The 21,017-nt window shown below is 45.7% G+C and overlaps 3 protein-coding genes across 3 annotated transcripts; all 3 read right to left on the reverse strand.

Annotated features, from left to right (window-relative positions):
- Nucleotides 1-2,494: 2,494 nt before the first annotated feature.
- Nucleotides 2,495-3,184, reverse strand: LOC115647970 (olfactory receptor 52R1-like). Its single transcript, XM_030554952.1, has one exon. It carries the CDS (start codon nucleotides 3,182-3,184, stop codon nucleotides 2,495-2,497), a length of 690 nt encoding a protein of 229 aa, XP_030410812.1.
- A 7,200-nt stretch (nucleotides 3,185-10,384) lies between these two features.
- LOC115645482 (olfactory receptor 52R1-like) lies at nucleotides 10,385-11,520 on the reverse strand. The gene has a single exon (XM_030550187.1). The coding sequence runs from the start codon at nucleotides 11,488-11,490 to the stop codon at nucleotides 10,543-10,545; it is 948 nt and encodes a 315-aa protein (XP_030406047.1). The 5' UTR covers nucleotides 11,491-11,520; the 3' UTR covers nucleotides 10,385-10,542.
- A 7,826-nt stretch (nucleotides 11,521-19,346) lies between these two features.
- On the reverse strand, nucleotides 19,347-20,294 carry LOC115645488 (olfactory receptor 52R1-like). The gene has a single exon (XM_030550196.1). The coding sequence runs from the start codon at nucleotides 20,292-20,294 to the stop codon at nucleotides 19,347-19,349; it is 948 nt and encodes a 315-aa protein (XP_030406056.1).
- Nucleotides 20,295-21,017: the final 723 nt, after the last annotated feature.

A 21,017-nucleotide genomic window follows, 5' to 3' on the forward strand; every position in this document is an offset into this window, starting at 1 on the left:
GGTAAACTCAAAAACTGTTCATCCTCTATAACACTGATAGAGGGATATGCACCCCTCCTCCCCATACATACTCTGAGTTTATTAATAGGTAAAAAGTGATTTTAATAAATATAGAAAGTAGGATTTAAGTGATTCCAAGTAGTAAAAGACAGAACAAAGTGAATTACCAAGCAAACTAAAATAAAACATGCAAGTCTATCCCTAATACAGTAAGATAACTGAATACAGATAAAACATCCTCCTCAGAGATGTTCCAGTAAGTTTCTTTTACAGACTAGCCTCCTTCTAGTCTGGGTCCAGCAGTCACTCACACCCCCATGGTTACTGTCTTTTTTTCTAATTTCTTTCAGGTATTCTCTAGGGGTGGAGAGGCTATTTCTGGAGCTAACTGAAGACAAAATGGAGGAGTCTCCGAGGGGTTTAAACATACTTTCTCTTGTGGGTGCACACTCCTCCCTCCCCCTGTGTAGAATCCCAGCTACAAGATGGAGTTTTGGAGTCACATGGGCAAGTCACATGTCTATGCATGACTCAGAACTTACAGATAGCAGCCATGGTTCACATGCTACCTTGAACTGACCAAATGCCTTACTAAGGCTATTTAAAATTAAACCAATATACAGCCAATATTCATAATTCAAGTACAAAAATGATATATACATATAAATAGGATGAATAGATTTAGTAGATCGTAACCTTTACAGAGATATGTTACATGGCATATGTAGAATAAAACATACAGCAGTTATGCCATATTGACCTTCATAAGCATACTTCCATAAAGCCTTATGGGGTGCAACGTCACACCAGTCATCAAAAATGGTCACCTCACTCTTAGAAGAGATTTCTTGATGCTTCTCTGGCAGCACCCTAAAGTCAGCCACCTGTGCACCCCACACCCTTTGGCCCTGAGTTTAGAAGACTCACCAGTACTTTTCCTTTGATTGCATTATTCAGTATGTTGGCTTGCTGGAGCCCATAAGGTAGGCTTGCCCTAGATGTTGGCTCCACAAGCACTCAATATCCATTGCACGGTCCTTAAGCACGTAACTCCCATTGATTTGGGTGTTCAGGAGCTCAGCAGATTGGCTGGAGAGAGGCATCTATTTCCATGTGGGATTGTCAGCTATGAGCCCTCTGCTGGAGAAAGGTGCCTAGGAAAGGTCAGCATTTTCTAGTGACAGATGCAAGAGAGATGTGGGAGACTCAGATCCAAAATCTATGTTCTACCTGCTTTGGAGCAGAGACATAACACATATCTCCCACATGAGTGCCCTGAGCACCCCACAAATGGCTATTCTGACTGGGATGCTCAGTCTCTCCAGCTTGTGCTGTTTCACTTTATACAAACAAACATTCAGCAGAGCAGGGACTTGAATCTGGGTCTCCCACATTATAGATCAGGGTGCTAAGCCACTGGGCTATTGAGGTATTCTGGGGGTGCAGACACATGGACACACATGCAAACAGACACACACACACGTACACAAGCATACACTTGGATGCACACACACTGACCCACATGCAAGCACACACACAGTCTCACATGTGCACACACACCTGCACACACATGCAAACAGACACACAAACAGACACACGTACATACAAAGACCCACGGATGCGCACACACACTTGGACCCACATGCACACACAAACACACATGCACACATGGAGTCACATACACACATGGACGCACATGCAAACACACACATTCCCAACCCACAGGGCCCCATCAGAGAGGCATGCTCTGAGAATACCTAATAGATGGGACCTGCTGGGGAAATGGGAGGGAACACCTCACTGGAGAATCCCACCAGAATTGAGGTCTTAGTGAAGACTCTGAGCAGCTCGTTAGCTGTGGAGCTGTGTCAGCACTCAGGTTACTTTGTGCAGGCTACTGCCAGAACATAGGCTCCTACAGGGTAAGGTAGCAGATAAGCCAGGGCTTTGAGGAAGATAATGCTAAGCAGGGGGAGGGATAGCTCCGTGGTGTGAGCATTGGCCTGCTAAACCCAGTGTTATGAGTTCAATTCTTGGTGGGGCAATTTGGGGGTTGGTCCTGCTTTAAGCAGCCATTTGTCCTGAGTTTCACCTCATCATCTATGTCCCACTGGAAAGGGGGCAGGGCCTCTGAGTTCTGCTTAAAAGCAATAAGAAAGGTAGAAAGCTAATGAGCTGTACACAGACCTATTCCCCAGTCTGTCATGCTAACACAGCACAGTAAGGCCAGAAAAGGATTCAATGTCACTTTGTCTGTCCTGTAATTAACTTAGGGAAGAGGGCCCAGCACCATTTTACCAGACAGCTCTGCATGGAGATCAGAGCCAGAGCACAAGGAGAAACATTAGATCTCTTTATGAATAAAGAGCCGGAGCAGCCTGTCCTGGATCTGTTTGGTCCTCACCTTGTAGATGACGGGGTTTAGCATGGGGGACACCAGAAGGTTCACATTGCCAGTGAGAACTCAGAAATGCAGGGCCACATTCTGGCCAAATCAGTATGTGAGGGAGGAGAAGAGAGCTGAAATGAAAAAGGCTAAGATGGAACAGAGGTGGGAGCTGCAGGTCCCAAAGGTCTTGAGCCAGGCATCCTTTGTCAGGAAGCTGAAGATGGCCCTGAGGATCTGGGTATAGGACAAGGCAACAAAAAACATATTCAGACCCTTTACAAAGAATAGCACAAAGAGGCCATAATAACTACTGATGCAGGTATCAGCGCATGCCAGCTTCACCACAGCTGTATGTGCACAGTATGTATCGGGTATGATGTTGGTTTCAGAATATGGCCACTGCCTTGTCAGGATGAGATAAGGCAGTATGATCATGCCACCAAGCAGCACCACAGCCAAGTCAATCTTGGCCACCATGTGGTATGCCAGGACAGTGCAATGTCTGAGGGGATCACAGATGGCCACATAGCGATCAAAACCCATGGCCATGAGGATCCCAGACTCCATCACCGAGAACAAGTGAATGAAGTACATCTCGGTGAGGCTGGCACTGAAATCGATCTCCCTCGAATTGAACCAGAAGGTGCTCAGCATTTTGGGCAGCATGGATGTAGACAACACCAGGTTGGTGATGGCCAGCATGCAAAGGAAATAGTACATGGGGGCATGGAAGCTCCTCTCCCTCTTTATGATGAACAGGATGGTGAGGATCCTCGAGACAGCTATGATGTACATAGCACAGAAGCCAGGCCAGGAATGCCCAGCAGGATGAAGGTGGAGGGGTTGGTGAAGTTGGTTGTGTTAGAATCTGACATGGAGTAAAGGAGAAGGTGTCCATCTCTGAGGCAGAACGGTGTCTCTTGCATTTACTGTATGTTCCTCTGAATTTGTATATGTGCCCAGGCTCTAGAGTGATGGTCACAGTACCAATGCCTGAATGGAGAGGAAATGTTAATATGAGACACTACATGCACAACTGGGGACTGTTCTCAGGGGTGAATGAAATTGGTCACTCTTCACACACTGAAAAAATGACATTTTCACTATTCAGATAAATGAATTATTAACAACTGACTCTACTAATGCCAAGTCCACATTTTATGGCGCTCAAAATCTAAGAGTTAAAAAGAAACAAAGCTTTGACAAAACATTACCAGAGGGAAACATCCCAATTAGAACTCACCTCATGGAAAACACCTGAGCATCATTGATAGCAGCTCCATGGAAACAGTGGCTTATTTGCAGCTGTGGCCAAAACAAAGACAATGTTCAGATGCCCAAGGAGGGGAATGGAGAATACCCTGCTCTGGACATGCGCTCAGTTGTGGACACTCGTTCTCTATATAGTGTATAGCCAATAGACAGGGGATTTCTGAGACAGGTTAAGAGAATGGGAGAGGCCACCATATGCCGACAGAGTGTTGAGCATAGAGAAGAGACAAAGAAGGGGGCTTATGATAGATGAGAGATAAATAAAAAATGGAACTTATTACATTCAAATGGACAAATACAGAACAGTTCCCGACCAGTAATATCTATAGACACTTAGTTTCAGAGCGTTAGCTGTGTTAGATGATATCTGCAAAAACAACAAAGAGTCCTTGTGGCACCTCAGAGACTTACAAATTCATTTTGGAATAAGCTATCCTGGGCTAGAACCTACTTCATCAAATGCATGGAGTGGAAAATACAGGAGCACGTATAAATACATGAAAGGATGTGAATTGTCTTACAGAGTGTGAAGTCAGTCTAATGAGGCAATTCACTTAGTGTTTCAAAAGGGCTAATTCCCCAAAGGAGAGGCAAAAGATCAATAAAAGTGACTGAGAGGAACAATTTCAAGATTAAAAATGGGAATGAAAATTGGGAGTTCTTGAAGAAGAGTTTATGAGATTGGCAAAAATTCACTATTCCACTATCAAGAAAGTAGAGAATTTTGGACAAAAAACTTGGTTTACTGACAAAGTGAAGGCAGCAATTGGGGCGGGGCGTTGTGGGGGAGAGGGAACAGAATGGTTAGAAATATATAACATATGGGGAAAAGGGAAAATAGAGAGCAAATAATACAAATTGGAATTTATGAAAATTCATAAGAGATGCTAAAAACATCATAGAAAAATCCAGGTTTTGCAGGTTCAAGAATCACAAAAAGGAACTTATTAAAGTATTTTGAGAACAAAAGAAATCCTAGAAAAGCTTTAGCTCAATTCTTTGAGGGAGAAACAAAGTTTGTTAATGTTGCAGGAAAGGTAGATACCTTCAATATATACTTGTGTTCTGCATTCGGAAAGAAGCAGAATGAGAAACATATATCACCTAAGATGATAAAATACTTCCCAGTCCATTAGAAGACAAGGAGGGTGACAAACAGCATCTACAACTGAATCGTAGAGTTCCAAACACCCGAGTTACGAGGGAGAACAGGACAGATCTGGGTTAAATGTAAAATATTCAATTAAAAAAGGGAAAGTTTAAAAAAAAGATTTTACAAAATTAATAAAGAATGGAAAAGCTGGGCTGGGATTAGTTAAAAAAAACATAGGAATATAATTAATGCAGTCAACAACATGGTGTATGGAAAACATGTCTTGTCAGATAAACCCGATTTTATCCTGAAATGAGAACACACTTTTGATCAACCAAGGGAACCAAGCAGATGCAATACACTTTGATTTCTCTGAGGCGTTTATTTCAGTAGGTGGAAAAATTCAGATAAAAAAATGCACACTATACAATATCAGTAGAGCACATGTAAAGTGGACCAAAAACTGGCTAACTGAAAGATCTTAGAAAACAGTTGTCAATGGGCCATTGTTAATTTTTCTCTTTGATTCCAGATCATTGATGAAAATATTGAATAGTGTTGGGCCAAAAACGGATCCCTGCAGAACCTCATAAAAACACGCACCCTCTCCAATTTTTCAACATCATTTCTTGAAATGTGGAACCTGGGAGTGGAAACAGTCAGTGCGGAGGTAAAATCATTCTCTTGCTCCAACTCACCACTCCCCTGTTTATGTATCCAAGGATCTCATCAGTGCTTTTGGCAACAGCATCAAGCTGAGAGCTCACAATGAGTTGGGTGTCTACAATGACCCCTAAATCCTTTCCACGGTCCCTGTGTCCCATAATGCAGTGCCGTGGTCTGTGGATCAAGACTGCATTCCCTCTTCCAAGAGGATCCCTTTGCATTTGTCTGTATTAAAATATTTTGTTTCCATGGCCCCAGCTCACCATATGTTCCAGGTCAATCAATGTGCTTGCCCCAGCCTCCTTTTTGTAACCAATCTGCCAATCTTTGGGTCATCTGTAAATTTTATCTGCAGAGAGAGTGACTTAAGGAGCTTCATTTATTCATCTTAAATATCAATAACATACTCTTTAATCTACTGAAGAAAGGAAAAGCAGGACCCAATCACTGGAATCTGAAGCCAAAAATATTATAGTTGGAAATAAGGGCTAAATGATTACCACTCTGGACGATTAACATTTGCAACACACTGCGAAGAGAAGTGGTGGGTTCTCCAACTCTCCATGCCAGCAGATCCAGACTGGATGCTTTTCTGGAAGATCTGATTAAGGACTCTTCTGCACTTAAAAAGCTACAATGGTCCTGCTCGAGTGCTTCAATGTTGACACTACTTATACAGACAGCAGGGGTTCTCCTTTCAAAGTTGTTAATCCATCTCCCCAAGACGGGAAGCTAAGTCCATTGAAGAATTCTTCTGTTGACCTAATGCCTTCTACACCAGGGTTAGGTTGATATAGCTACATTTTTCAGGGGTGTTGATTTTTTCAGAAAAGGGAAATGGAAATCATGGGAGGTGATAGTACTCAACTACCAGGCACTGGTTAGGCCTCAGCTGGAGCATTGTGTCTAGTTTGGGTCACCGATGTATAGGAAGGATGTAGAGAAATTGGAAAGGATCCAGAGGCAAGCGACAATGATGATCAAAGGGATAGAGGACAAGGCATACGAGCAAGGGCTGAAGCAACCATTTGTGTTTGGTTTGGAAAAGAGGAGATTGAGGGAGAGATGGGAGCAGTCTTTGGATACTTGAAAGGCTGCGATAAGAAAGATGGAGGAATTATATCTGAGGAAAAACTTCCTAACTTTAAGAACAGGAGGACAGTGGAACAGACACTTTGTGAGGTTGTGGAAGCTCCTCCCCTGGAGGTATCCCTAAGGTGGTGGGACGCCAGTCTCTCTAGGATGGTTTAGACACAACACATCCTACATATTGGTAGCCCGTTAACTCCATGGCTCTATGATTTTGTAAAGTAAAATCCTAGATTGGAGCAGGGCTTAGTCGCACAGATGTTATAAGGCTCGACTCAAGGGTAACTGGGTAAAATTTAATGGCCTTTGTTATACAGGACATCAGGCTGGATGATCAAATCACCCCTTCTGACCTTGAATCATATGACTCTTTCAGGAAAGAAAGTAAATCAGGCGTTTGTATTTACTCTGTTTCACAACACACAAACAAGGGAACATTCAGTTACATAGAAAATCTGAACGTCTAACACCCAATACCTGTTTGACCTGTGGAACTCATTAGCACTGACATTATTGAAGTAAACAGCTTAGCCATTGTAGGTGGTTCTGGGGGGCCCCCTTAGTTAAGGCTCTCTGAGAGCTTCAATTAGGAGATCTCATTTTATTTTTTTTTAAGTTTGCCAGACTGTAACGATTAGGACTTACATTTGCAATGCTGGGTGTCTCCTCCTGGCTGAATTGTGTTTTCAATGTTTCAGGCATAACAGTTCAGCCAAAGTCTCAAATGAAGCTAGGAGAGTGCTGCCCATGTTCAAAAATCCTTATAATTATTCCTCAGTTCTTTGCAGCAGATAAAAGTCAGGTAATGACCCCCCCTCCCCCCGCACACACACACTTTTAACAGACAAAACCTAAAATTGCTAGAGGAGGGAGTGAGCAGTGTCTGTGCATTAACACACAGCTGGCTCCTGAGTTCTTTATTCAGTTCTTACTCCAAGGGAAATTTTGCCTTAGTGGGTCCTGAGCAAAATACAGGGCATGGCCTCCAAATTTGGCCTTGTACTGTCCATCTACTAACATCTTTCATCATGAAGGATCCACTAAAATACATCTGTCTCGGGCCGTGAGGCCATTGGCAGGGGCAGCTGGGTGTCCACAGAAAGGAATGACATTTTGGACAGTGATACGGGTCAAACTCACCCCTGTGGCAAGGGCCTGGGAATTTTAATGGCTGTGCAGATCATTAATGACAATAGACTTATTCTCTATCCCATCAGGCCCATGTTGCTCTTGGTTTGTCCAGCAGGTGAACTCACCAGCTAGAGATGGGAATCTGTGAATTGCGAAGTGGAAGTGTCTTTCTTGGGAATCCCCGTCAGGTAGCCATATCCCACACTTCTCTCACCCCAGCGTCTGCAACAACATCCCACGCCGAGAGCTGATGCAGGGCTCTGTGCAATCCCAGTGGGGTTCGCTCAGCCTCTAGGGGAGAAGTGTCATCTGGATGCAAAGAGGCCGGAGACCAGAGACACTCTAGCCAATGTCTTTCTTTCCATGTCTGCACTGCTGTGTTTGTTGTCCAGCTTTAAGAGTAAACAGTAATTAAAGGGCCTTTCCAAAGGGAGATGAGAACTCTTGGGCTTTGAGCTGAGTCAGAGAGGAACTGGCTGCTCTGTGCATTTGTGTATATTTAAAAATTATAGTTGATTACGAAGAAAACTTGGGATAGGGCCTAGGCCTCCCTAGGGTCAGATGCTCTGTAAATGCCTAGGATGGCTTCTTAGATAGCAGACAGACCAATTCCCTGGTGAGCTGCAGACTCAATTCCCTGGAGTCCCCACTAAAGAAAAACCCCAACAGGTCTTAAAAAGAAAGCTTTATATAAAAAGAAAGAAAAAAGGACATTAAAAATAGGCTCTGTTTCAAGTAGACAATATACAGGATCAATTGCTTAAAAGAAAAATGAATAAACAGCCTTATTCTAAAAGAATACAATTTAAAACATTCCAGCAACTACACACATGTAAATACAAAAGAAAACAATATAAACCTATTGTCTTATTATCCTTGTACTTACAACTTGGAAACAGAAGATTAGAAAGCCAGGAGATAGAAAAATCACTCTTAGAGCCGAGAGGGCACAGACACAAGACAAAGAACAAAGAACTCACACCCAAAACTTCCCTCCACCCAGATTTGAAAAAGTCTTGTTTCCTGATTGGTCCTCTGGTCAGGTGTTTGGTTCCCTGTGTTAACCCTTTACAGGTAAAAGAACATTAACCCTTAGCTATCTGTTTATGACATCTCAGCAGCTCTTTCACAGCTGCCTTCCATGTCTTACCAATCCACGGAATTATTCTTCCCCTCTGTCTAATGGGTCATTAGCATTTTCATAAATAATCATTTTCAGCAGGATCGACCTCCTGTCCTAAAGAGACAGGGTTAGTTTTCACAAGCATGTCAGGAACAAACTCCTGAAAAATTAGGACCTGGATTGAGGTACCCTTCATTACCCCTCTCTCTGCCCCCGAGAGAGGGAGAGGTCAGTTACACGGTTCCCTCTCAAAGCCTGAACCACAGGCTGAGTGCCTGGGTACAGAGATGCTGAACCAGCCATTCTCTCCTGGGCATCCTTTCCCATGTGATCAGTGAGGAGACATTCCTGTACTCCCACTATTCCTTCCCCAATTTCCTTATCTGGGCCCCTCTCCTAGGATACATAACTCTATACTCTCTAAGGTAGAATCTATCCCCTGCTTAGCCATGCAGGGATCACACCTGGCAGTATGGACAATTTTGTCACTGGCAGGCTTTACGCCTCCTTCCTTCGAAAGGTGGTATTGCCTCCTCGTGCTTTCCCAAGACAAACCCTTGTACCAGAGGGGAGACCAGAGGAGAGGGAAGAGATAACAGGGCTATTGTGAAGGAACAAAGGAGCCATCCTGGAGATGGAGCAATTGAAGGCCCCCAAGCAGTTGAAACTCTCTGGTAATGGTGCAGAGTCTGGGAAGAGACTCAGGCAGTGTTTTGAGATACATCTATGCAAGCAGCTGGGTTTGCTGACAGAGAAGACCAGCAGAAAATTGCAATCTTCTTAAAAAGTGCAGGAATTGAGGCAGTGGACGTCTTTATCAGCATGCAACTCAGGCTTTGTCTACACTAACAATTTTGTGGGTAAAACCTTTGGGTGTCATGGGTGTGAAAAAACACACCCCTGACCGATAAATGTTGCATCAGCGGGAGGCACTTGGTTAATTATGCTGGCAGAAGCGGTCTATGGGACACATGTAGTATAAAACATATTCCAGATATGTCATATTTATACTCCTAAGCATATTTCTATAAAGCATTATTGGAGAGCCTGACTCCCAGCCCATCCCCATTGCAGGGACCCTGCCTGCTAGAGACCCTCAGTCAGGAGGAAAGAGAGGAAGCTGAAAGCTAAAACAATAAGTCACACAATAGTCTCTGCCCTCGGGACTCTGCTGAGACTTAGGGGTCACAAGCTGTATGATGCACAGCCTTGCACACCTGCCACACAACCCTGCACTCAACCCTCAGTTGCTTTTATACAGCTTCCTGGACTCCAGCTCTGCTCCTGATTGTCCTGTTGGCCCCAGCGCTGCATCCACTGCAGGCTGCTTGTCAGACTGCAGCAGCTCCTGCTTCAGACTCGGGCAGAGAGAGACCAGCTGGGGGCTGGGGGCAGAGAGGTGGAGATGATCCAGTGAGAGGTTGGGGATGGGGAGAAGAGCAGTGAGCGACAAGGGTGGGCTTTGGAGGAAAAGGCAGAACAGAGGCAGGGCCTTGCTGGTAGAATGAAAAGGGGGCAGGGCCTTGGGGGAATAGGCAGGGCAGGGCATGGGCCCTCAGTGGTCCAGTTAAATGCAGTTGGAACGATGGGAACCCTATGTTAGTTGTATACAGACCGATTCCCCAGTCTGTCACGTTGACACAGCACAGTAAGGCCAGGAAAGGATTCAATGTCACTTTGACAGTCTAGTAAGTGATTCAGGGAAGTGGGCCCAGGCCTATCTCACCAGCCAGCTCTGAACGCAGTTTGGTCTGACAGTTAGAGCACCAGGATTACAATTCAGATGTCTTTATGAGAAAAGAGCCAGAGCAGCCTGTCCTGGATCTGTTTGGTCATCACACCATAGATGATGGGGTTTAGCATGGGTGGCACTAGGAGGCTCACGTTGCCAATGAGAACATGGAAATGCAGGGCCACATTGTAGCCAAATCGGTATGTGAGGAAGGAGAAGAGACCTGGGATGTAAAAGGCTAAGATGGAACAGAGGTGGGAGCTGCAGGTCCCAAAAGTCTTGAGCCGGGCGTCCTGTGTGGGGAGGCTGAAGACGGCCCTGAGGATCTGGGTATAGGACACAGCAATAAAAAACATATCCAGACCCCTGACGCAGAATAGCACAAAGAGGCTGTAATAATTAATGATGTGGGTGTCGGCGCAAGCCAGCTTCACCACTGCTATGTGCGTGCAGTGTATGTCGGGGATGATGTTGCTTTTGCAATATGGCCACTGCCTCGCCAGTAAGGGATAGGGCAGTATGAGCATGATGCCACGCAGCACCATGGCCAGGCCAATCTTAGCCACCACTGGGTTTGCCAGAGTGGTGGAATGTCTCAGGGGGTGGCAGATGGCCACATAGCGATCCAGAGCCATGGTCACGAGGATCCCAGACTCCATCACTAAGAAGCAGTGAATGAAGAACATCTGGATGAGGCAGGCACTGAAATCGATCTCCCTGGAATTGAACCAGAAGATGCTCAGTGTTTTTGGCAAGATGGATGTGGACAGGACCAGGTCGGTGATGACCAGCATGCAGAGGAAATAGTACATAGGCACATGAAGGCTCGGCTCCCTCTTCACGATGAACAGGATGGTGAAGTTTCCTAACATGGCTATGGCGTACATGGTGCAGAAGGGGATGGAGATCCACACATGGGCTGCCTCCAGGCCAGGAATGCCCAGCAGGATGAAGGTGGAGGGGTTGGTGAAGTCAGTTGTGTTGGAATCTGACATGGAGTAGGAGAGAAGGTGTCCAACACTGAGGGAGAATGGAGTCTCCTGCACGTACTATACGTTCCTCTGATTTCCTTAATGTTCTCAGGCTCTAGGGTGATGGTCGCAGTACGAATGCCTGGATGGAGAGACAATGTTAATATGAGACACTACACGCACTATGGGGGGGGGGTTGTTATGAGGAGTGAAAAAGAAACAAAGCTTTGATAAAACATGTACCGGAGGGAAATATCTCCACTAGAACTCACATTATGGGAAAGACCTGGTTGCCACTGATGGCAGCTTGGCTCATTCTTAGCAGTGGTCAAAACAAAGACAATGTTCAGATGCCTAAGGAATGGGATGGAGAATAATCTGCTCTGGACACACACTCAGTTGCGGACATTCAGTCTCTATAAAGGATATAGCCAATAGAAAGGGGATTTCTGAGACAGGCTCTGAGAATGGGGGAGGCTGCCAACAAACTGTGAAGTCTGGGCCTGTTTAGTTTAGTGAAGAGACCAGTAAGAGGGTATATGATAGAGGAGAGGAAAATAAAAAATGGAACTGATGACATTCCAATGGACAAACACAGATCCGTTCCCAACCAGTAATATCTATAGATGCTTAGTGTTTCAAAAGGGTTATGCAGCGAGAGGATGACTCACCAGCGTGGCACCTCCTGCTCATCATCTTGGGAATTAGCTCTCCAGCATAGGGAGCACCTCCTCCTGGAATCTGGCCCCCGTGTCCCTTCCGGACCCAACTGCCTCTTTACCTTGGAGTCCTGCCCCCTGGCAATGCCCCCACATTCTGGGTCTCCCCTCCCAAGGGAACTCCCAACCCTCTATGCCCACTTGCCTCAGTGGCTACTGCCACTCATCATCTAGCCCGCGCTCACTGGGGCAGAGTGAAGTCTGTCATGGCCACTCATCATTGGCAAGAGGGCTGGACCAGATGCCTCTGCCTAGTCCCAAGCTGAATCTCTGTAGCCCCAGTACCTTTGTAGGTGTTCACCAAAGCGTGCAGCCTGGAGGTTTACCAGGCTGGAGCTCCCCAGCTCTTTTTGCCCATTTCCCCTGTACTGCTCCGATTCAGGTTCCTCGATCCCAGGCAGCTATCCCTTCCCATGCCAGGGCTAGAGTGAGACTCTTCCAGCTCCTGGTCCCCAGCCCTCTTATCAGAGCCAGCTGAGCCCTAATTGAGCTGCCTCACCTGTGGTCAGCTACACTGGCACTTTCACTCCTTTTCCCAGCCACAGCCCTCTCCAGGGCTGCTTTTACTTTTGGCTACCCAGGGCAGCCCTCTCCCAGGGCTGTTTTACCTCCTTCAGGGATGGAGCAGGGTGACCACCCTGCTACAGGCTAATTTCCCAAAGCAAAGGTAAAAGGTCAATAAAACTGATGGGGAGGAAACATTTGAAGAGAAAAAAGGAGAAGGAAAAGTGTGATTTCTTGTAGAACAGTTAATTAGATTGGCAAAAAGCCACTAGTCCAGAAAGTAGAGAACTTTGGACAAAAATCCAGTTTACTGACAAAGTGAAGGCAGCAACTTGGGGGATGGGATGGGAAGGAATATTTAACAAATAGGGAAAAAGGAAAATAGAGAAAGCAAATAATACAAATTGGAATTTATGAAAATCATAAGGGATGCTAAAAACATCATAGAAAAATCCATGATTCCCAGTTCTAAGGATCACAAAAAAAAGGTTATTAAAGTATATTGAGAACAAAAGAAATCCTAGAAAAGGTTTAGCTCAATTCTTTGAGGGAGAAACAAAGTTTATTAATGTTGCAGGAAAGGTAGATACCTTCAATATATAATTGTGTTCTGCATTTGGAAAGAAGCAGAATGAGAAACATACATCACCTAAGGTGATAAAATAGTTTCCAGTCCATTAGAAGACAAGGATGGTGACAAACAGCATCTACAACTGAATCGTAGAGTTCCAAACACCCGAGTTACGACTGGCTGGTCAAGAGCACATCTCACTGGGAACCAGAGGTACACGGTGAGGCAGCCAGAGAGACAAAAGGAAAAGAAAAGTGGGGGGGAGAACAGGACAGATCTGGGTTAAATGTAAAATATTCAGTTAAAAAAGGGAAAGTTTAAAAAAAAGATTTTAAAAAATTAAGCAAGAATGGAAAAGCTGGGCTGGGATTAGTTAAAAAAACGTAGGAATGTAATTAATGCCAGTCAACAACATGATGTATGGAAAACATGTCTTGTCAGATAAACTATCCACAGAAAGGAATGTCATTTGGACAGTGATACTGGAGCAAACTCACCACTGTGGCGAGCAGATGTTTAGCGGCTGTGCAGAGCATAAAAGACAATAGACCTATTCTCTATCCCATCATACCCATGGTGCTCTTGGTTTGTCCAGCAGGTGAGCTCCTCAGCTAGAGAAGGGTACCTGTGAATTTTGAAGTGGAAGTGTCTTCCCTGGGAATCCCAGTCTGGTAGTCATGTCCCACACCTCTCTCACCCCAGCAGCTGCGTCAACAAAAATAAAAACAGGGGTGTGCACCGTTTATTATATAGCTGTGTGCAATCCCAGTGGGGTTCGCTCAGCCTCTAGAGGAGAAGTGGCATCTGGATGCAAACAGGCCAGATACCAGAGACACTCTAGCCAATGTCTTTCTTTCCATGTCTGCGCTTCTGTGTTTTTTGTCCAGCTTTAGGAGTAAACAGTAATTAAGGGACCTTCCCAAAGGGAGATGAGAACTCTGGGGCTCTGTGCTGAGTCAGAGAGGAATTGACTGCTCTGTGTATTTGTGTATATTTAAAAATTATAGTTGATTAGGAAGAAAACTAGGGATTGTTGTCAGAGGTGTGTTGTCAGATGCTACCGGTGTGGTGCTCTGCTCTCTCTCTGTTGGTATCACTCGGCTGCGTGCGTGTGTTCCCTCTGTGTGCTGCCCCAGCTCTGCAGATAGCTGACACAGCAGACCCGAAGAGAACCCCCAAATGACCACAGAGTCTAGTAAGGCACGAAGGCACGTCGGCCAGGTTTATTGCGCTCAGACACAATTGCAGTTCCTCTGGGATTGTTACTCTACAGGGCATCCTACGAGAGAGTGCCTCTTGGCAATGGACTCGGATCGGTTAGTGAAGGGACTTTCCACTGCCCCCTAGGCCGGACAAAGACATCGCCCCAGGGATACATTTTTATACACAGGTACAAACAAGTTACACATCACTCCTGACGTATTGCGGTGCAGCCCCTCTACGCAGCAAGGTACAACCCCTCTAGGTAATAAGGTGCCGCCTCTCACCTTGTACATGTTGGTTCGATCAAAACAACTCTATCCATCATATTACCCTTTTGCCCCTGTCATTGGGATGGGTCAGTCTGTTCCTTGTTATCTGTGTGGAATATGCAAGTATGTGAATGTTCTGATCTCTAGTGTTCAGGACCTTTTAGGTACGTATCTTCTTGCAGCTTCAGCCCTTTCCTTGCCAGCTTCTGTGAGCAGGACCTGCCTCTGGCTCACAGCTTCACTTTGCTTTATGTTAGCAAAGTCTTGACCATTACTTTAGTTCAGGCATCAGGCCTCATACTGGGCCTTTATCAGGGCCTTCACTTACTACATTCCCCCACTTTTTGTCTTTTTATGGGGAGGATGTTTACCCATCGTCCCGGAAAAGCATAATGCATGGATTAAAGATAACCCAGTGGGCTAAACACTGTTATGTGGTTACCTTATTTTACCATCCATACACTCAGCCCCATCTGTCTGTTTAGTCTGCACATTCCCTCGTATGACTGAGAGACAGATTTTATTATCCAATTATTTTGAGTCCCTTATGGTGGGCCTGGGAATGTGAGGCCCAGGACCATGACTGAGGAATGTAATATTATGATTGATCCTTAGAGGCACTTCCGAATAATTAATATATATGAATTATATGGATATGGCATATATTTGTAGTGTGTATGGGCCTATATGTATAGTATGTATGTGTACATATGGCACCAACTTATATCCAAGTGTAAGCATGTTTTTCCAGGCTGCTGGTGTACTCTGGCCCTTTTACTTTGGTGACACAGATAGAAACACGCTTCCATTAGGGCAATTCCAGTGACCACCTCTCTCATTATTAGTAGTAGGCTGAGTATTTTGAAATACTGAGACAGGGGTTGTGATAGTGTGTCCCACGGTGCTATGTATATGAGAAGTAAAACAGAAATTTGGAGTAGTGACACTACCACTGAGGCCTTTATATGTAAATATATTGTAATTAGTTACTACACAGTACTGTCCCTTCATATTATAGGTTATCCTTAAGGCTGGTTGTTAGCATCTGGTCAGCTTTACTGGGCAGGAAACAGAAGTGGGTAGCTTCTCTGTTCCATTGGTTGAACTGCTCTGTGATACACCAGTAGTTGATGTAGATCCAGTTGTTTCTTATGGATGCAGTCTTCCAGATAACCTATTGAATGGACAGTAACCAATTTATCAAATATTGCTGTGTTAGGATTTAATATTGGTACCCAGATACTGAACAAGATTGTTTTGACTAACATGTGCCTCAGTTAGGATGCAGTGTCACTGACCCAAATTATGACTGGTACTAACAGGCAATTTGTTTACCCAATTTGTAGTTACCATGTAGCTTAATTTCTTTACCAATTTGTTTTTTCCTTGCCTTCATGGTGTTTGCTGCCATTCGTTTGTTGATTTTTACCTGTGGGTTGGTTAAACAGTTTAGCAAGGTTATACACATTGTACATATTGTACAGCAATAATACAATACAGCAATAATACAGCAGTACAATGATAATACCGTAGTACAGCAAGAATACAGGTGAGAGGCAGCCCCTCTACGTAGCAAGGTACAACCCCTCTATGCAGTAAAGTGCCGCCTCTCACCTTGTACATGTTGGCTCGATCAAAACAACTCTATCCATCATATTACCCTTTTGCCCCTGTCATTGGGATGGGTCAGTCTGTTCCTTGTTATCTGTGTGGAATGTGCCAGTATGTGAATGTTCTGATCTCTAGTGTTCAGGACCTTTTAGGTACGTATCTTCTTGCAGCATCAGCCCTTTCCTTGCCAGCTTCTGTGAGCAGGGCCTGCCTCTGGCTCACAGCTTCACTTTGCTTTATGTTAGCAAAGTCTTGACCATTACTTTAGTTCAGGCCTCAGGCCTCATACTGGGCCTTTCTCAGGGCCTTCACTTACTACAGGGATAGTGCCTAGGCCTCCATGGAGTCTGATACACTGTAAATGCCCAGGATGGCTGGGTAGATAGCAGACAGACAGATCTGGAGACAGATGACTGAGGAGAGACATGAGCACTTTCTACAGGCACACAGGGTTGTCACTAAGGGATCAAAGATCAGTAATTCTCATCAAGAACTATCATCATACTGTGCCGCACCTTTCATTGATGGATCCTGAGAACTTCCAACTAGGTAAAGTCCCTATGAACAGATCACCATTATACAGATAGGTAAACTCAGGCAAAAGGAGACGTGACTTGGCGGAGGTCCCACAGAGAATGACAGACAGAACGCAGGAGTCCTGATTTACCTACTGTAACCACCATCTCCCCTTCAGTAACTGAGTTCATGACAAGTGGGGAATGGACGCATGGTCTAGGAGGGTCCGTTCGCTGGGTGGGTGTGACGAACTTCCCCGGGTGTAACCTGGAACTGGGATACCAGTGAGCCGTCTGATATACCTATCAGGGCTCCCTTTCACTCTATGAGGCTATGGGAAGCCGCTATCTTCTCCAGGTCTTGCACTTATACAGCCATACACAGACAGGAACACATCCAGTTGTGGTTACATGAATGTTTTCACTAGCCACCCATGAACCAGCAATAAGGAGGCTCCAGCCAGTTGCCCCCAGCTCTCCAACCTAGGACCCCAGACATTTTTATGTTCTTATGAGGTATCCCCCTTTTACACCTGGGAAAACTGAAGCAGCAGGAATGGATGTGTCTTGCGCTGGGACCATATCTCATGCATCCCTAGCTGCCTATATATTGCTTTTTCTCTCTGAGACCTGGCTCATACGGTGCCATTGATCTCCCTCCCTATTAGCTACAAAAGCCACCCTGGCCTCTGCCCAGCGTCCAGCTTTCTCAGCTAACATGGGGGCTTATTCTTCAGCCTCTCTCAGCTGTTATTCCCCTAGCTTCAAAGCTGATCCCTTGTCCTTCCCCCCAGGCTTGGCTCAGGACAAGGGGCTCCCAGCCCATACTCAATGCAGGGACCCTGCCTGCTACAGGCCCCTAGCCAAGAGGGAAAAAAAGGAGCGGAAAGCTAAAGAAATAAGCCTCACAATGGTCTCTTCACTCAGGAATCTGTAGCTGAACTTTAGGGCCCACGAGCTGTTTGATGTGCAATCTCGCCTGCCTGTAGCAACCCTGCTCTCAACTCTCAGCTTCCCGGCTTCCCTCTCCACTTTTGATTGCCCTGAAGGCCCCAGAGCTGCATCCACGGCAGGCTACTTGTCAGGCTGCAAAGGGAGACCAACTGGGGGCTGGAGGCAGGGAGGTGGAGATGATCCAGTGAGTGGCTGGAGATGGGGAGAAGAGCAGTGAGCAACAAGGGTGGGCTTTGGAGGAAAGGTAGAACAGAGGCAGGGCCTTATTGGAAGAAGGAAAAGGAGGCAGGGCCTTGGGGGAATAGGCAGGGCAGGGCACGGGCCCTCAGGGGTCCAGTAAAAAGCAATTAGAAAGATGGGAACCCTATGTTAAGTGTTATACACAGAACGATTCCCCAGTCTGTCACGTTGACATAGCACATTAAGGTCAAGGAAGTCTTTAATGTCTCTTTGACTGGCCAGCAAGTGATTCAGGGAAGAGGGCCCAACAGCACGTGTCATGGTACAATTCCCCACTCTGAACCTTAGCGTCCAAAAGATGGGGTACCAGCATGAATTCCTCTAAGCTTAATCACCAGCTTAGATCCCGTAGTGCTGCCACCAACCAGGAATTCCAGTGCCTGGTACACTCTGGTCCCCCCAAAACCTGGCCCGGAGACCCCCAAGACCCAGACCCTCTGGATCTTAACACAAGGAAAGTAAACCCTTTCCCTCACCATTGCCTCTCCCAGGCTTCCCCTCCCTGGGTTACCCTGGAAAATCACTGTGATTCAAACTCCTTGAATCTTGAAACAGAGAGGAAAATTCACCTTCTCCCCTCCTTCTCTTTCCCCCTCCCAGACTCTTCCTGAGACAAAAAGTAATCCTCTCTCTCCCTTCCCTCCTTTCTCCCCACCAATTCCCTGGTGAATCCAGACCCAGTCCCCTGGGGTCTCACCAGAATAAAAAAAAACAATTAAGTTCTTAAACAAGAAACTTTTAATTAAAGAGAGAAAAATAGTAAAAATGATCTTGTAAATTTAAGGTGGAATAGGTACAGGGTCTTTCAGCTATAGACACTGGGAATAACCTCCCAGCCTAAGTATACAAGTACAAATTAAAATCTTTTCAGCAAAATACCAATTTGATCTCCTTCCAACCAAACACACATTTGCAAATAAAGAAAACAACCATAAGCCTAACTCGCCTTATCTACCTAGTACTCACTATTCTGAACTTATAAGAGCCTGTATTGGAGAGATTGGAGAGAAACCTGGTTGCATGTCTGGTCACTCTGAGGCCCCAGAGTGAACAACCCCCAAATTCTAACAGCACACACAGAAACTTCCCTCTCTCAAGATTTGAAAGTATCCTGTCTCCTGAATGGTCCTCTGGTCAGGTGACAGCCAGGCTCACTGGACTTGTTAACCCTTTATAGTCAAAGAGTTATAAAGTACTTCTGTGCTATTAACTTTTCTTATCTGTTTATGACAGCATGTCTCCAGCCAGCTCTTCTTAGATCTCAATCTGAGAGCCAGAGCACCAGGAGAAAACTTTAGGTCCTTTTATGAGTAAAGAGCTGGAGCAGACTGTCCCGGATCTGTTTGGTCCTCACACCGTAGATGATGGGGTTTAGTGTGGGGGGCACCAGGAGGTTCACATTGCCAATGAGAACACGGAAATGCAGGGCCACTTTCTTGCCAAACCGGTACGTAAGGGAGGAGAAGTGAGCTGGGATGAAAAAGGCTAAGATGGAACAGAGGTGGGAGCTGCAGGTCCCAAAAGCCTTGAGCCGGGCGTCCTGTGTGGGGAGGCTGAAGATGGCCCTGAGGATCTGGGTATAGGACACGGCAATGCAAATCATATCCAGACACTTTACGCAGAATAGCACAAAGAGGCCATAGTAACTACTGATGTGGGTATCGGCGCAAGCCAGCTTCACCACGGCTATGTGCATGCAGTGTGTGTCGGGGATGATGTTGGTTTTGCAATATGGCCATTGCTTTGCCAGGAGGGGATAGGGTAGTATAAGCATGCTGCCACGCAGTGCCACGGCCAGTCCAATCTTCACCACCATGGGGTTTGCCAGGGTGGTGGAATGTCTGAGGGGATCACAGATGGCCACATAGCGATCAAAAGCCATAGCCATGAGGATCCCAGACTCTATTACCGAGAAGCAGTGAATGAAGTACATCTGGGCGAGGCAGGCACTGATCTCGATCTCCCTGGAATTGAACCAGAAGATGCTCAGCATTTTGGGCAGGATGGACGTGGATAGGACCAAGTCGGTGATGGCCAGCATGCAGAGGAAATAGTACATGGGGGCATGGAGACTCTGCTTCATTTTCACGACGAACAGGATGGTGAAGTTCCCCAAGATGGCTATGGCGTACATGGTGCAGAAGGGGATGGAGATCCAGATATGGGCTGTCTCCAGGCCAGGAATGCCCAGCAGGATGAAATTAGAGGAGTTGGTGAAGTCAGTTGTGTTGGAATCTGACATGGAGTAGGGGAGAACGTGTCCAACTCTGAGGCAGAATGGTGTCTCTTGCATGTACCGTACTTTCCCCTGACTTCCTGTATGTGCCAAGGTTCTAGGGTGATAGTCATAGTACAAATGCCTAGATAGAGAGACAAGGTTAATATTAGACACTGCATGGACTCCTGGAAGCTGTTCTCAAGGCTGAGGCAGATTTTTCACTCTCCACAAATTAAAAAATGACATTTTCACTATTCAGAGAAATAAATCATGAACAACTGACCATACTAATGCCAATTCCATATTTTATGGTGTTCTGTGCATCAGGAATTCCTACATAACTTGGCATGGGAAACCTTAAGAGGCACCGGTGGGAAACATGAGTGTGGATACTGGCTATTCATCAGTGTCCTTAATTTGTGTTTGTAATATTTGTATTACAATGAAAAGTTTTGGCATAACATTTACACAGCTGTAGTTTAGCACACACATGTCAACCACAGGAACATACCCAGCCGGACCTATTGAGCAGGCACAGTGCTCAGTGCTACAGCCACATTGTGTGGTAGCCCAGGGCCCAGTCTGAGGGAGGGAGAATGGTGAGATTTCACCCCATGGGAAAAGAGGCTACGAGTCCTGACATTTGGCCCTCAGAAACCAGAGAAGGGAAAGAGATGAACATAGCCCTGTAACTCTGAGGGGTATCTTCAGGGCAGACGTGCTGGAACCTTCAGCTAGTCAGGAAAC

This window comes from Gopherus evgoodei, chromosome 1 (genome assembly GCF_007399415.2).
Source record: "Gopherus evgoodei ecotype Sinaloan lineage chromosome 1, rGopEvg1_v1.p, whole genome shotgun sequence".
Taxonomy (NCBI): domain Eukaryota; kingdom Metazoa; phylum Chordata; order Testudines; family Testudinidae; genus Gopherus; species Gopherus evgoodei.

What these genes read in the sequence shown, in the direction of transcription:
- LOC115647970 (XM_030554952.1), bottom strand. Translation starts at nt 3,184, where the DNA reads ATGTACATCATAGCTGTCTCGAGGATCCTCACCATCCTGTTCATCATA.
- LOC115645482 (XM_030550187.1), bottom strand. Translation starts at nt 11,490, where the DNA reads ATGTCAGATTCCAACACAACTGACTTCACCAACCCCTCCACCTTCATC.
- LOC115645488 (XM_030550196.1), bottom strand. Translation starts at nt 20,294, where the DNA reads ATGTCAGATTCCAACACAACTGACTTCACCAACTCCTCTAATTTCATC.